General features: G+C 42.3%; 1 protein-coding gene and 1 long non-coding RNA gene across 2 annotated transcripts; both read left to right on the top strand.

Moving 5' to 3' along the window:
• The first annotated feature begins 293 nt into the window (after positions 1-293).
• Positions 294-1,073, top strand: LOC141117277 (uncharacterized). The gene is made up of 2 exons (XR_012237135.1): positions 294-432; positions 948-1,073. It is a non-coding gene; the product is annotated as an uncharacterized lncRNA (long non-coding RNA).
• A 9,771-nt stretch (positions 1,074-10,844) lies between these two features.
• On the top strand, positions 10,845-13,952 carry CTXND2 (cortexin domain containing 2). Its single transcript, XM_073610688.1, has one exon. It carries the CDS (start codon positions 10,887-10,889, stop codon positions 11,049-11,051), a length of 165 nt encoding a protein of 54 aa, XP_073466789.1. The 5' UTR covers positions 10,845-10,886; the 3' UTR covers positions 11,052-13,952.
• The last annotated feature ends 675 nt before the right edge of the window (positions 13,953-14,627 follow it).

The following is a 14,627-nucleotide window of genomic DNA, read 5'->3' on the forward strand; positions in this document are numbered from 1 at the left end:
ACCGATCGATCGTCTTCATCCGCGCTGGTGAGCTCACCGGACTCAGCCGAAGAATCTTGCCGCGGCGACGTCCCCTGCCTCATTTGCACAAGCGGCTCCTCTTCAGGGCTCCTGGAAGCCTCCTCTTCAGCCCCGGGCTCTGTTCTCTCCATGGAAGAGCTGCTGGGCACATTAGTACCCCCAGCTGCAGCAGGGACGCGCTGTCTCTTTAAGGGGGCGTGTCCCCCAGCCTGGACCTTCACACTCTTCCTGCTGTGACGTCCCGCCTGCGATGTGGATGGTGAACCAGCAGAGGGCGCTCCCACCCCACCGCTGTTCGTGACTACAATCTCATCCAGCTGAGCTCCGCTCTGCGCAGCAGTGGCAGAGGGAGCCGAACGCTCCGGAGCCCTGTGTCGGCGGCTGGCGGGGGACGATGACGGCACCCCCCCAGTGAGTCTCCCTGAAGCCTGGGCATCCTTCTCTCTCTGGACAGCTGAGGGGCAGGGACGCCCCCCACTGCGCATCCCGCTGCGTCTCCCCCGCTGAGCAGCCCTCCCACACAGTACATCTACACGGGGGGGGGGGAGGGGGAGGGCTGCCGCATGCTCCGGCCTGAGCTGCGAGCAGTAGAAGAGCGCCGTGGGGTAGGATTCCTCCCAGGGCCCACACCGGAAGCATGAGCAGGCAGCCCCGCAGTAAGCCCTGGAGGGTCCCTGGGACAGGGGCTCCTTCTCGCTCGATGAGCCTTAGGGACAGGAGATGGGCTCAGGCGCTCCGGCGGGCGCACCATTCTAGCTCGTTTCCTCCCCGGGGAAGAAGGGACAGGTGAAGTAGAAGATCCCGACCCCCCAAGTACATCAGCCAGCTGCTGCTGCAGCCACTGAGGGCCCCGTTCGACTGCTGCGGCCCTGACCTGAGCTAACAAGGCCTCTAGCTCACTCATCTCCCTGTCTGTCTACCTGCAGGTGACCAGCACGTATGTCCCAAGAAGATGTCTCCTCTCCAAACTTCTCCGAGTGATGCAGAATCCACCCCCTACACCGGACCCCAACCTCTGAATCCAGCCCCCACCAACTTCTACCTCCAATCAGGTAAGAGCTGAACCTGTGACCCACCACTGACCTGACTGACCGTTCCCTGACCCCTGTTCCTCCCATAGTCATGCATCCCCTCCGTCTATTCTCTCCTACGGGTCTCACTTGAACGATAAGCAGTAGTAGAAGAATATTAAACATTTATTAGAAAACATATATAAAATATTGCACATAACCGTGGATACAGTGTATAAAAAAATGCAAAGAAAGCGTTTCAGAGATGAATGCTGTCTCCTTCATCAGGGGTTTTCACAGAAAATACTATATCTGTAAAATTAAAATGCAAAATAATCAACCATGATTGAACCCTTCCAAATGATGCTGAATAGTCGTATACAGAATACTATCTATATGACTATCCAGCATAATTTGGAAGGGTTTAATCATGGTTGATTATTTTGCATTTGAATTTTATTGGTGTCATTTTTTCCAATGACACCAATGATGGGGCACAATTCCTCCCAATGACACCAACAATGGAACACGATTCCTCCCACTGACACCAATGACGGGGCACAATTACTCCCACTGAAACAAACGATGGGGTATTTATTTTTTCCCACTGACGTTGGGATCTTTTCTACTCCCAATAGCTATAGTTTGGCCCCCTAAAGTCTGTAGGACAGTAAACTGGCCCTTTGTTTAGAAAGCTTGGAGACCCCTGGTCTATGGCTATACATCATCTGTCCTGTACTATACAAATAACATAATGGGATTTTGACTTACCTGTAAATTCAAATGCTCGAGTCCAGTACAGGACACAGATCCCCTGTTTCTGTTCCCTGTTTTTACTAATTGCTTGCTACAAAACTGGAGTCCCAGAGTTCCAGAGTTCAGTTTCAACCAGAAAGTCTTTAAAATATATAAGAAAAATATCAGGTTGGTTTCCCTAGCCAGCCTCTACTAGAACGTAATTATCATCTTTGGATGGACTGGTTCTCCATATTTCGCATGAGCGTACATGTGAAACTAAACTGTCGAAAAAGAGTGGCATTGAATGAACCATAGACCTCAGTGACAACTTGGGGATTGTTTAGCTCATTGGTCGTGCTTCGCAGTGAGTTCAATCCACATCATATATGCTGTTTAAGGGCTTGTTGGCCCACTTTTATTCAAACAGTTTCCACCATCAATATGAAATTAACAATATTTAGCCTCCTTGTCCTCTTTGGCAGCCCTGCTGCTCAGGCCTTGTAACCTGGTCCTCATGACCATCTAATACCACACCCCTGTGCTCTCAGAGAAACGCTGTACACCTGTCAGCTCTCTGCCTCTTTGTTGCAGCTCCATTTCCTAGGCTCAGGCTGCTGTCTTTCCTGTCCCAGACAGAACCATGCAGATATGCACCTCTCTGGCTGCCCCTTTGCAACCACACATGGACTCCTTGGTAGGATGGAGCCCTGAACTATGGTCGGGTCCTAGATTTGAAGGGCTACAAACACCTGCACGCTCTGCCTTATGGTTATTGGCAGGACACAGACCCTGGGTTGGAGACCCTTTGTCACTTTCTCCTACCTTTTCACCATGACAGGGCCTCACACTTCTAATCCCCAAATACTCCTGGTTTTGCATCAATGTACACAGGCAACTACCCTATTGCCACTACTTATATTGGGGAATTTGGTCCAAAAGTTAAAAAAAAATGTAGCCCCGTCTGATAGCCTTTTCTGAAAAGATAAGTCTGCCATGGTTAGAGTGTCAACTGGTATTCTCCATAATCACTTAATGCCTATTGGAAACCATTTGCAGACCTTCTGAATTTTGCTCCTAGCCCATCTGATGTAATGTAGCCTGAGCTTGACCTGTCCTTTGATTTCATCCCTTTTTGTATACTGCAAAGCTGGCCTCTGTAGTCATGCATCAATAAGCCCAAAGCTGTTTGCCAAAGGAACCTTGACGAACATGACTTTTCATTAAGCCTTCCAAATAAAGCAGTCTTCAAGCTTTGAAAACCTAGGGCCCTAAGGCTAAATACAAATTGTTTAATCAGAAACCCATTCTTTTTAACGGTATTTTTACAATACCCATGCGTCGGTCACTTGTTTAGATTACTTCTCACACACAACTACTGCTGAGATACATAGTCAATAACCTGCAATTAGTAGCTACATAGAACGGCAAAGGCTGTGCTTTCCTACCAAAGGAGTCTAGAGTCATTCCAGAGTCTCATAGGAGTGCAGCAAGGACATCTTCTAATGGGATTGCGCAGTTCTGAACCATGAAGGTCATTAGAAGATCAGATCTCAGATTCTGTGCCAGTAAATGGTATTAATCTGACTTCTGCCTCCTTTATCTTGATGAGAGTTGCCTAGTGATGTATATACACAGGGACATGAATCCTATAACACAAAACCTTCACATCACAGCTGGGAAATTCCAGAGCAAGCTGACCATGCCGCATTTCACAGCACGGGGTCTCCAACAGCAACACCTCATTCATCTTCCCTAACACAAAATCCTGATATATCTTAATATTGGACAGATAAGTTATTCTGGGAATCCTAGTGCATAAATATAGTCATAGGTTATATGGTCTGGCTGCGCTATAATTTATTCAGGCAGCAATATCCTTTGGCAAGTAATGTTGGAAATAATTAATGTACAATATATTTAGTTCAATGTCCTCTACATGGACCTCTATCCAATTGCTATTAAATTAGTATTAAGCTGTGTAAATACCGTATTTTAGTATTGAATATTAAAGGGTCTCAATAAAGGATTTATAGTTAAAGGTGAACTCCAAGTATGATCTTAGTTGCATAGTTATGTTGGTCCAGCTTGGCTCAAAATAAGTATGCATACCTTATACCTGATGGATTAATGGGGAAGCTGACAAGCACTCTAGTAGTTGCTGCTTCTCGTGCCAAATGGCTACCCCACTGCATACTGACCAAGGGAGCCACTCGCTTGGCACCTCCACCATTTACAGAACATCTTCTGTTTTTCAGTGAATACAAGGTGGAGGTGGTGACTGTGCCATCACTTCAGCTCCCCTCGCAGTCCCCCTAAATACTTACCTGAGCTCGATCTCGATCCGGAAGTGTGCAGGAGCCGAGACTCTCTCGGTCCTCTCCCTTCTCATCGGCTCAGATACAGAAGTGAGAGCCATTAGCTCCCACTGCTTTAAATCATAGCCAGTGACAAGAAAGGGGGAGGAGGGGCTCGGGAGCGAGCATGCATTTTGGTCTCACCCCTCCAAATGACTTTATGCCAGAAGGTTTGAGGCTTGTCTCTGTGCTGTTTGGCGTATTGTAAGTGGGATACTTTGTGGCATTTGTGTAGTAAATGGTGACTCGACCATGCAGCCCATCTTTCTTCAAGTGCCTCCTTATTGTGCATCTTGAAACAGCCACACTACATGTTTTCAGAGAGTCCTGTATTTCACCTGAAGTTATTTGTGTGGTTTTTTTTTGCATCCCGAACAATTTTCCTGTCAGTTGTGGCTGACATTTTAGTTGGTCTGCCTGACCGTGGTTTGGTTTCAACAGAACCCCTCATTTTCCACTTCTTGATTAGAGTTTGAAAACTGCTGATTGGCATTCTCAATTCCTTGGATATCTTTTTATATCCCCTTTCCTGTTTTATACAGTTCAACTACCTTTTCCCGCAGATCCTTTAACAATTCTTTTGCTTTCCCCCATGACGCAGAATCCAGAAACATCAGTGCAGGACTGGATGAAAGATGCAAGGGTCTGTCAGGAGTCCAGAAACTCATTGACCTTTTATACACACATCCTTATTACAAGCAAACGGATCACAGGTGAGGATGGTTATCTTTAATAGCCATTCAAAACCCTTTGTGTCAACTTGTGTGCATGTTATCAGGCCAAAATCACCAGGGTATGTAAACTTTTGATCAGGGTCATTTGGGTAGTTTCTGTTTTCATTATGATTTAAAAAGAGTAAACACAGTTGATGGATAATAAATAGCTTCAGCCAAACACTAAGCATGAGTGAAAGAAAAGTTTTTGTGTTATCATTCATATTCTCTGAAAAATGGCCAAGAAATCATAAATTCTGCCAGGGTATGTAAACTTATTGATCACAACTGTATGTAACGACATAGTCTTATGCCTAGTGTACATGATGACAAAATCCGATTAAAAATACTGCCTTCGTAACGATCATGCGATAATCTGATTAATATTAATAAGGGCCAGTTGCGATGTCCGAGATCGCAGTGCAAATCACATGTGATCTCTGTGCGATGCCATTTCAGCCATACAGATAGTATGGCTGAATTTGCATCGCATTCGGACCAAACTCCCACAGGACCCTTTTTTTGGTCCGCAGCAGAATCGGATTGCATGGGTATTCACACAATCTGAAAAACACACACATATATATATATATATATATATATATATATATATATATATATATATATATATATATATATATATATATATATATATATATATATATATATATATATATTAAACATCAAGGAATAAATTGCAGTGCTTCAAGTGAAAAAATATTATAATTTAACATAAAGTCCACTGGTGAGATCGTGTCAGATGCCAAAGTCTTTAAAATAAATTAGGTGAGTAAAGATGCCGCAAGCTCCACACAAACAAGCGTGTCCGTGTATCCCTCATGCTCCCCCCTGTGTAGTTGCACTCACCAGATAGATCTCCCCACTCAAAGGGTAACCTGCATTCACAGTTACAGTAACTATGTAGATATTTTGCCACAGGTACCGCTGGCCTCCTTAGCGTACTTTGCCTCAGTGGTACCATGTAAAATAATGAAAGCCTCCATAATGTAATTCGGTAAACTGTTTTTTATTTGTAAAAGATAAATATTGCACTTACATCAGAGTAAGATTCATTAAGCATTCATATGGGTAAAAAAAAAAAACAGGAAATCCGGAGCTCCCTGCGCTCCATGGACTCAAACCGGATGTGACCCAATGACGCTCTAACTCCGTCTTACGTGTTTCGTCTCTCAGAATCATCAGCGTGATTTTGCTATACCATCCAGTATTTATTGTGTATGGTAACCTTCTTCTAGCAGGCTGCAGCCAGTCCCACATTGCAGGCTGTGTATACTCCTCCCTCTCCTGTCCTCCAGCCTTTTTTTTTGTTCTTTTTTTTTTCTAATCTGATCATTAGTACACAGCTTTTGAGAGCTGATCATGACAGTTCATGCAAAATTATCCAAAGGAACAAGTACAAAATATTTTCTCATATGATACCAATACAAACTAATTTTGTGTAATTAGTATAGTTTTTGTAAGAAAAAAATTGTGTAACCAAGACCGTGCATGCTCAGAAACAATTGCAATACATTGCAATACATTACATCACTTCCGAAGTTGTATTCTGTCGTATGAGAATTTTCATATCTTTGGTAACCTATTAGCTTTTCGATATGATAAACAAGGGAAGAGGCACCTCTGAGTGTAGGATTAACAGCAATTTATTAAAAACATCCAGTTGACAACTCACATGTATGTGAAGAAAAACAGACACATGTGTATATGGAGGATCCCGTGGAATAACATCGGTGGGGAGGCAAGTTCCTCTGCTAATATCTCTGCAAAGCACTAAGATCCCTGCTGGACACCATTATGATGGAAAATGGCCATACGGTGGAGAAACCCAACGCAGGGCTTGGTGTGCAGGTGGCTGGGCGGGTGGAGGGATGATGTCACCAGTGCTTTGTGGAGATAGGAGTGGAGAAACTTGACTCCCCACAGATGTCATCTCTCAGGATCCTCCATTTACAGATGGCCGTTCAGAAACGAACTGAAAAGGGATAAATTAAAAACGCAAAAAGAAAAGCGCGAATCAACACTCACCAAACTTCTACTAACATGAAATTAGCAGAAGGAGCCCAAAGGGTGGTGCTAAAGAGCTGAAAAAAACACATAGTAAGTCTAGTACGTCACTACATTCGTAATTGTTGGCCAACATTTGTGTGACCGTGTGTATGCAAGACAAGCTGGAGCCAACGCCCTTCGGACAAAAGTTCAAGGTTTTGTTGTCGGAAAGTCCGATCGTGTGTATGAGGCATAAGTGTTTTGCGCCTTTTATTTGTCTTTGGCTTTCGATATAAGACCAGCATGCAAAAAAACAAGAAAAAACAACGGACAATCATTTGTTCAATACAGTGGAACCTCGGATTGCGAGTAAAGCAGTTTACGAACAATTCGCAATACGAGCTATTTAAAAAAATGCTGACTCGCTTGGCGAGCATTGTCTCGCAAGACAAGCAGGATTCAAACCACTGGGATGTGCAGTACCGCATTTAGCCAGAGGTGCAGGGGCGCAGGTGACATTCGGAGACACTTGGAAACACTCAGAGACATTCGGTTCCCGAGTGGTCTCCGAGTGTCTCTGAGTGGTCTCTTAATGTTCCCGAGTGTCTCAGAGCATCTCCGAGTGTTTCTCTGAGCGTCTCCGAGTGGTCTGAGTGTCTCAGAGTGGTCTCCGAGTTTCTCCGGCGCCCCCGCAACGCTGGCCACATGCAGTAATGCGTAGACCAGCAGTGGCTGTGTAATGGATTATCTGAGTTTCCATCATTTCCTATGGGGAAACTTGCTTTGATATATGAGTGCTTTGGATCACAAGCATGCTTCTGGAACGAATTATGCTCATAATCCAAGCTATTACTGTATTTTTATCGTGTGTACTAGGCACTACTTCTACTTCCGGGTTATAGCAGTTGTGCAATGCATCTAAAAAATGACTTTGAACTCCAATATGACTGTGCTGCCTGTTCAGCTACACCCTTCCCTTCCTCGGCACTACAGGTCTGTGTGATGAGGGGTTACTCAGTTATGTCAGCATAGAGCACCAAAGTGGAGGGTGGGAAAAGGATGTTGTAAGGCATTTCTAAGCAAAAATCAATTTAAAACCATAGCAAATTTCTGTACAGAGCAGTACTGACGATATAACATTAGCACTGCTCTTTGCATCAATACACTGTAGTGTTAGTGTAGGGTGCCATGGTGATGCTCTAAACTTGGGAGAAGAAGCTCTCCCAATTCTACAGACTTCTGAGATTCAAAGTCAGAATTCTGAGATTCAAAGTCAGAATTCTGAGATTTAAAGTCAGAATTCTGAGTTTATAAATATATTGAATCTCAGAATTCTGACTTTTAATCTCAGAATTCTGTAGAAATTCTTTTTTTTTTTTAAACTTACAATTCTGAATTTCAATCTCAGAATTCTGAGTTTCAAAGTCAGCATTCTGTTTTTTTTTATGATGGCCCCAGGGCTCTTCCATAGAAAACCGTACTTGTTGAGTTAGACAATCATTTTTTGCTTATTTTTAACTCCTTCCGTATAACTTTGATGAGGCAGGGCTGCATCCTTTTCCTATATAATTTGTGTTGAAAGGTGTTCCTCTTTGTCATCTCAGATATTTAGGAGGTATGCGCTTGAGCCCCAATGGGACCATGCTGAGAATACATCTAAACAATGACAGACTGACAGAGGTCACGCCGCATTACTAAAATGCCTCTACGTACAATGACTGTCTAGCTGATGAAAGTGAAGTGTACACAAACCCTGGACCTCAGCAATGTACCATGGCAGGATATCAATCAAATGTATGTCCACTGTTTACAAGCCAAATATTGTCCCATCCAGAATAGATCCAGGCATTCATCCATTTGAGGGACAGTCAGTCATCGTAGGACAGCTGTTGGTCAGGAGGATTTTCAGAACTGATGACTTTTTTTTAGCTTTGCATGTCACTATAAATAAATTCTTCATCTGGGGGTTTAAACACGTGTTCTTTGTAGTATATTCCAATTAATTAGACAGATAACACTTCAAATAAAACAAACAAATTGCTGCTCCTTTTTGCATAACCATTGTTGATTATCCAGTTTAGTCCATGTACCATGGCATCCCAATCCCCATTCCTCACCAAGCAGATGATAAGCTAAAATGTATTCTGCTACATTTTTTTGGTGAAAATAACCCAAATCAGTGTATATTATTTAGTCTGTAGGAAAGGTATAGAGTCCACAAACTATGGTATATGTCTGAAAATTGATCAATCCTGATGTACTGGCGGCCTATCTCATTTCCTGAGGCCCAAAAATGTCAGGAAATTACAAATATCCCCCAAATGACCCCTTTGTGGAAAGTAGACAGTCCACGGTAATTAGTAAGAGGCATGACAAGTTTAAGGGGTCTATTTTTTTTTTTAATTGCTTGCATGAATGTCAGAAGCTGAATGAATATTCATGGTGTGTTTTCTAATAGAAGAATTATTGTCATCAGCTCCATCTAGTACCTCTTTATTATGAGAGGGCCTAGGGCATCCAATGCATTTGGGTGTCCGTTTATGAAGCAGTGAAATCTATTTACTGCTTCATTCTCCGGCATTCACAGAGGAGATCTTTCTCCTCTGTGTGCCGGTTTATGAAGCAGAGCAGATCGCTTCACCTTCTGAGGAGTGAAGCGATCTACAAAGGCTTCCAACAGTGGAGAACGGCCCCTGATACTGGAATCTCGTGAGACTTCACGAGATTACAGCACCAGAAATTCACAGAAACACAGAGATGTCAGTTTATTAAGTAGTGATAAATTATTACCGCTCAATACACTGACAGACGGTGTGGTTAATGTTAAAAAAATAACGAGTCCCCCTACATTATATATATATATATATATATATATATATATATATATATATATATATACACACACACATTATATATACATGTATATACACACACATTATATATAAATACATATACACATTATATATATATATATATATATGTATATATATGTATACACATAAATATGACAGGGGGACATGGTTACAGTGTTGGGGGGGTCTGAACGAGGTAGAAGGAAGTTAAAAATCTTCCTCTTTCCTCCTCAGATCCCCCGAGATTTCCTCTTCACGCCCCGATTCTCCATCTCTGAGCTGGTGAATTGGGGAGGGTGAATTCTGACACAGATTGCCAGTGAAGCGCTGAGATCGCAGCTTCATAAACTGCCCATTTCTGTGTCATTCAATGAGGATTCTCCATGTGCGGAGATCAGCGGCGGGAGAACATGTTCAAACACTTCTCCCCCCGATTATCTCTGTTTCATAAACCGTTTATGGACTGTGATCAGCGGCAATCCTTGGGATCACTGCTGATCACTGCTTCATAAATGGACACCTTGATGAAGGGGAGTTGGTTGTATGGCCCCCAAAATGCCTTGGCTGTCCTTTGCCCTCTCATAATAAAGAGGTACTAGATGAAGCTGATGACAGGAATTCTTCTATTATAAAACATATCATAAACATTAATTCAGCTTCTGACTTTCATGCAACCAATGTTTTAAAAAAATAGATCCCTTGCTGTAACCAGCTGAACAATAAAGACTTTGGACTCCTAAGGATTTTTCATTTGGCACTCTCTTTGACCTATTACACATGAACTTCTCAACTTGGGAGAATGTTCTCTCCTGGGAGATCACCATCTTTATGGTGAGCTGTTGAATACAGGCCAACTGGGACCAAGTAATGACTAAAATCCATGTCCAGCACTATCTACCATTATCCCTTGAGCTGTCCTACCCTAGGACTGAGTGAATGAAGGTTTTTGTGGTTCATTCTTTGCTTGTCTTATCAACCCAAACCTGTTACTGAAAGGAAGGACACAAGGATCACGTAACAACATTCTCCTAAAGCTCTAACAGGTGGAGCCAAGGCATTATATGCACCCGCTGGAAGGCCATTTGGAAAATTGCTCTAGATGTTTGTATTTTCTTTTCAATATCATGACCTTCTGTTTCTTTTAGGTCTTTGCCCATTGACACAGATGACGAAAAGACAAGGAACCTCAAGATGGATGACCCCACCTTACTGCCCCTTGTGGATGTGGATAAAGGATTTGCTATTGCATTGTTCCTGCTCCTTTGCGTGTTCCTCGCCATGATGATCGTACGCTGTGCTCGCCTTATAATGGATCCCTATAAAGACATCCCAAATTCCATGTGGGAAGACCAGTAGAGGAATGATCTCGGTGGGAGGTTAATGACTTTGACTTTTGGCCTTCTAATCTCCAGAACACTGGGGATCCTGTATATACCTTCTTATGTGGTTCCTGTCAGGCAGGAGGATTATGAAAGTTACTATTAAATCACTGCCTTCACCGGTGAGGATCAGCAATTGATTCTGAGAGTGAAACCTGCCACTTCAGCACTCACTTGACAAGCCATTACTTTCTCTAATTTCATTAGCTAAATGAGCTGGTTTTTCAATGATCATTCACTTCTGCGCTCATCCATCTTGAAGAAAATCACAGTTTTTGTCAGGCTGTTAATTTAGTGCTCAAGGCCAGTGCACGGGCTGCTGCTCTCAATATGAGAAGCCAATACAGTTCTTCTTAGGTGGAAATTATTTAACTCATTCCAATAGTGGTTAGGACTTAAAAAGTAAAAAACAAAACAAAAGGAATATAAAAATGGCATTACTATCCAACTTGAGCTGGGCATATCATTAGAACCAAACTGTTAAGGGGCAGCATGATATTTAAAGTGCACTTGTGATTTAATAGTAAACATATTGCTATGAAGGGGGCTGGGGAGGTAGACAGTACTTTGTCCTTCCAACAAAGGTTTTAATGTATTTTAGAAGTGTCACTTTAAGACCCATTTTAGTTTTTGGTGTTTTTTTTTTTTATTTTAACCTTGGTAGTGCTATTAGGTTAGATCGTTGGAGAGACCTAATACCAGACAATTGATATTACATTCTAGAACAGCAATTCTCAACCAGGGTTCTGTAGAACGATAGGTTTCCTCAAGAGGTTGCTGAATGTTCCTTGAGCAGTGGCTGATTGACACCCCCCCCCCCCCCCATTTAATGATGCCTCCATAGGTCAAGGGAGCCAGTGGCATGACGCCAGTGATATTTAGCTATCTGTAAAGGTAGCATTCTGACCACCACAATTAGGTCTTCCCACTTGCCACCAATATAAGGGTTATTTGTTCCAATGACCACCAATGAAATGGTTTTTGGAAGGGTTCCCTGCGACCTACAAATTATTTCAAAGGTTCTAAACACAATTAACCCCGGATATACTGAGGAACCAGATAAATGGTATTTCAAAGGTTCCCCTGGGGTTAAAATGTTGAGAAAGAAATGTTCTAGAATGTTGGTGCTACAGAGAGTAAGCTGGAGAAAAAAAAATACGAGTTGTCTTTTCCACTAGTTTTTTTAAAACAATTTCAGGACAACCTAACTCCTTGGAGCTGGTGGTAATATGTAAGAGGGTGAGGCCTAATTGAAAAGTGAATGGGGACAATACCACATTTCTAGAACCTATAAAACCTTCATATTGGAAAACCCGAGGGCAGTGCCTACCTTCCCTAACCTCTTCCTTTTCAACGTATTGTTTGAGGCAAACTAATAAGTGCACTTTAAGAAATACTTTTATAGTCTTTTGATTTACCTTTTTATATTATCTTTTTAGATTTTTAAGATGGGTAGAAACATAATTTCTAGTGTAGGTTTGTCGTTTCCTTTAACATTGTTTCTGACCAAAGATCAACTCTGTAGGACAGCTGATAGGACAACAACATTAGAATGCAAATTGTGAAATACACTCTCATGGATGTGCAATATTTAATTGTAGACTGGGTGATACATACAAGAATACATAGGACGCAGACACCCCAGTGCTGCTCCTGCGGGAACAATAGGCTCATTTCAAGGTACCTGTAGACATGGCATTTCAGTTATTGGATCTGGTTGAATTTGGTCAGATTGGCGACTGTCTCATGTCAAAGGACACCACCAGACACCTCTTGTCAACTCATCTCAGGGAGGAAATTGAACAGCTTATCACCCTTCCCAAAGATAATTTGTCTAGCTGCTCTTCCTTTATGTATCCTTGGCTGAGGATACATGTTTAAAGCTAAAGGACATCCTTGGGATGAGTGATATCTTCTATGCATGGCCTGTCTACAGCTCTGGTTGAATTTGGTCAGATTGGCTTCAGTCTCATGCCAATGGGCACCACCAAACATCTTTTGTCAACTCATCTCAGGGAGGAAATTGAACAGCTTATCCACTTGTCACCACCCTCCTCCAAAGAGGATTTGTCTAGCTCCTCCTCCTTTATGTTCCTTTGACTGAGGATACATGTTTAAAGCTAAGACATCCTTGAGATGAGTCATGACATCTACACAAGGCCTGTCTACAGCTAGAAATACGTCCAATAATCTTTTGCTCTGCTAGTGAAAATTACTACATTTCGAAGATAGCTTTTTACTGTCAACCATGGCTTGGCCATCATATCCTAGAGGCATTTCCCAAAAAGTTGTCCTGTTATTGGATACATCAATTGTAACATAATAAGGACTGTTAGAGAACCTATCATCAACTGTTGGTTTTATGATTATTATTTTTTTTTTAGTAATTCCTCTGATTTTTTTTCTTTTTAAACTTTTTTCTCTATCCACAATCTGGAAGCCAGTATCTTATACTCTGAGGGTTCTGAAAGCAGGAGAAAAAATGTCTAACCATATTTCAGTCATTTATACATGATCATTGTACGGTAATGTTTTCAGACACCGTGAGGAGCTCACGTCAATAAGAACTCCCCTGACACAGCAGTGCTAGAAGGAAACCCTAACACAGCAAACCTTCATTCCATAGCACAACGTTATTAGAGCACAACAAAGTGGTAGCAAATAATAGCCAACTTTTAAGGAAAGATTATATTTTTGTACTTTTCCTTCAGCCTATGACAAAATGCCAATAAAATGGGATAACCTTACTGAAGCCTTGAGTCTGAAGGTGAAAATTGTTTCAGGCAGCATTTTTTTTTGCATTGAAGTTCTCGCAAACCCTAACAAGGAACTTCCCTTATTTGTTCCCATTTTGGTCTTTTAAATATACAATTGAAATTGCATTTGTTATATGTGTTCGATAAGCACAAATAAATACCAGTTGATGCTTCCAGAAATCTCGGGCTGTCCTGTTCACTCTGCCTGTGTTATCTAAGGGAGTCTACTCAGATCGCCCAGTTCCTTTCTGAGCTACAGAACACCTCCCCTAATGTTGTAGAGATGAGGAGAGGTGTTCTGTAATTCATACATTCATAATTTCAATGTAACAAAGGCATTGTGTTGTCGGCCCACAAAAAGGAAATTAGGAGCTCAGTGCTTTCTGCTTAGGTTCAATGGGTATTTTTATTCAACAGGCTAAAACATAGGGAAATGTACTTGTATTGCAGAGATGTACTGCATATGGTCTATTTTTAATTTCTCCCTGATATACACTTTAAAGCCCAAATGAATGCTCCTGTAAAATGCTCCCTTATAATTGGAGATCTATAGCTCTGGCTCATACGGGGCATGGTGGAACTCTGTAGAAAGGCCGCTGCTTCCATACAAAGATCAGTGGTTCTCCTTTACAAGTATAATGGATACTAGCACATTATGACAGACTTGCCTGTACACGGAGCCCTCCAACGCAGCGCAATCATGGCTCCCCGGCTCTTCTGTCTTCACTCAGTCTTCCTTCAGGGTTTGCGAGCTCCGGCTGTATCAATGACTGGGGCCATGATGACGTCACTCCTGC

The sequence above is a fragment of the Aquarana catesbeiana genome, linkage group LG13, assembly GCF_042186555.1.
Source record: "Aquarana catesbeiana isolate 2022-GZ linkage group LG13, ASM4218655v1, whole genome shotgun sequence".
Taxonomy (NCBI): domain Eukaryota; kingdom Metazoa; phylum Chordata; class Amphibia; order Anura; family Ranidae; genus Aquarana; species Aquarana catesbeiana.

Excerpts from the sequence above, each read along its gene's own strand:
- CTXND2 (XM_073610688.1), top strand. The coding sequence starts at position 10,887 with ATGGATGACCCCACCTTACTGCCCCTTGTGGATGTGGATAAAGGATTT.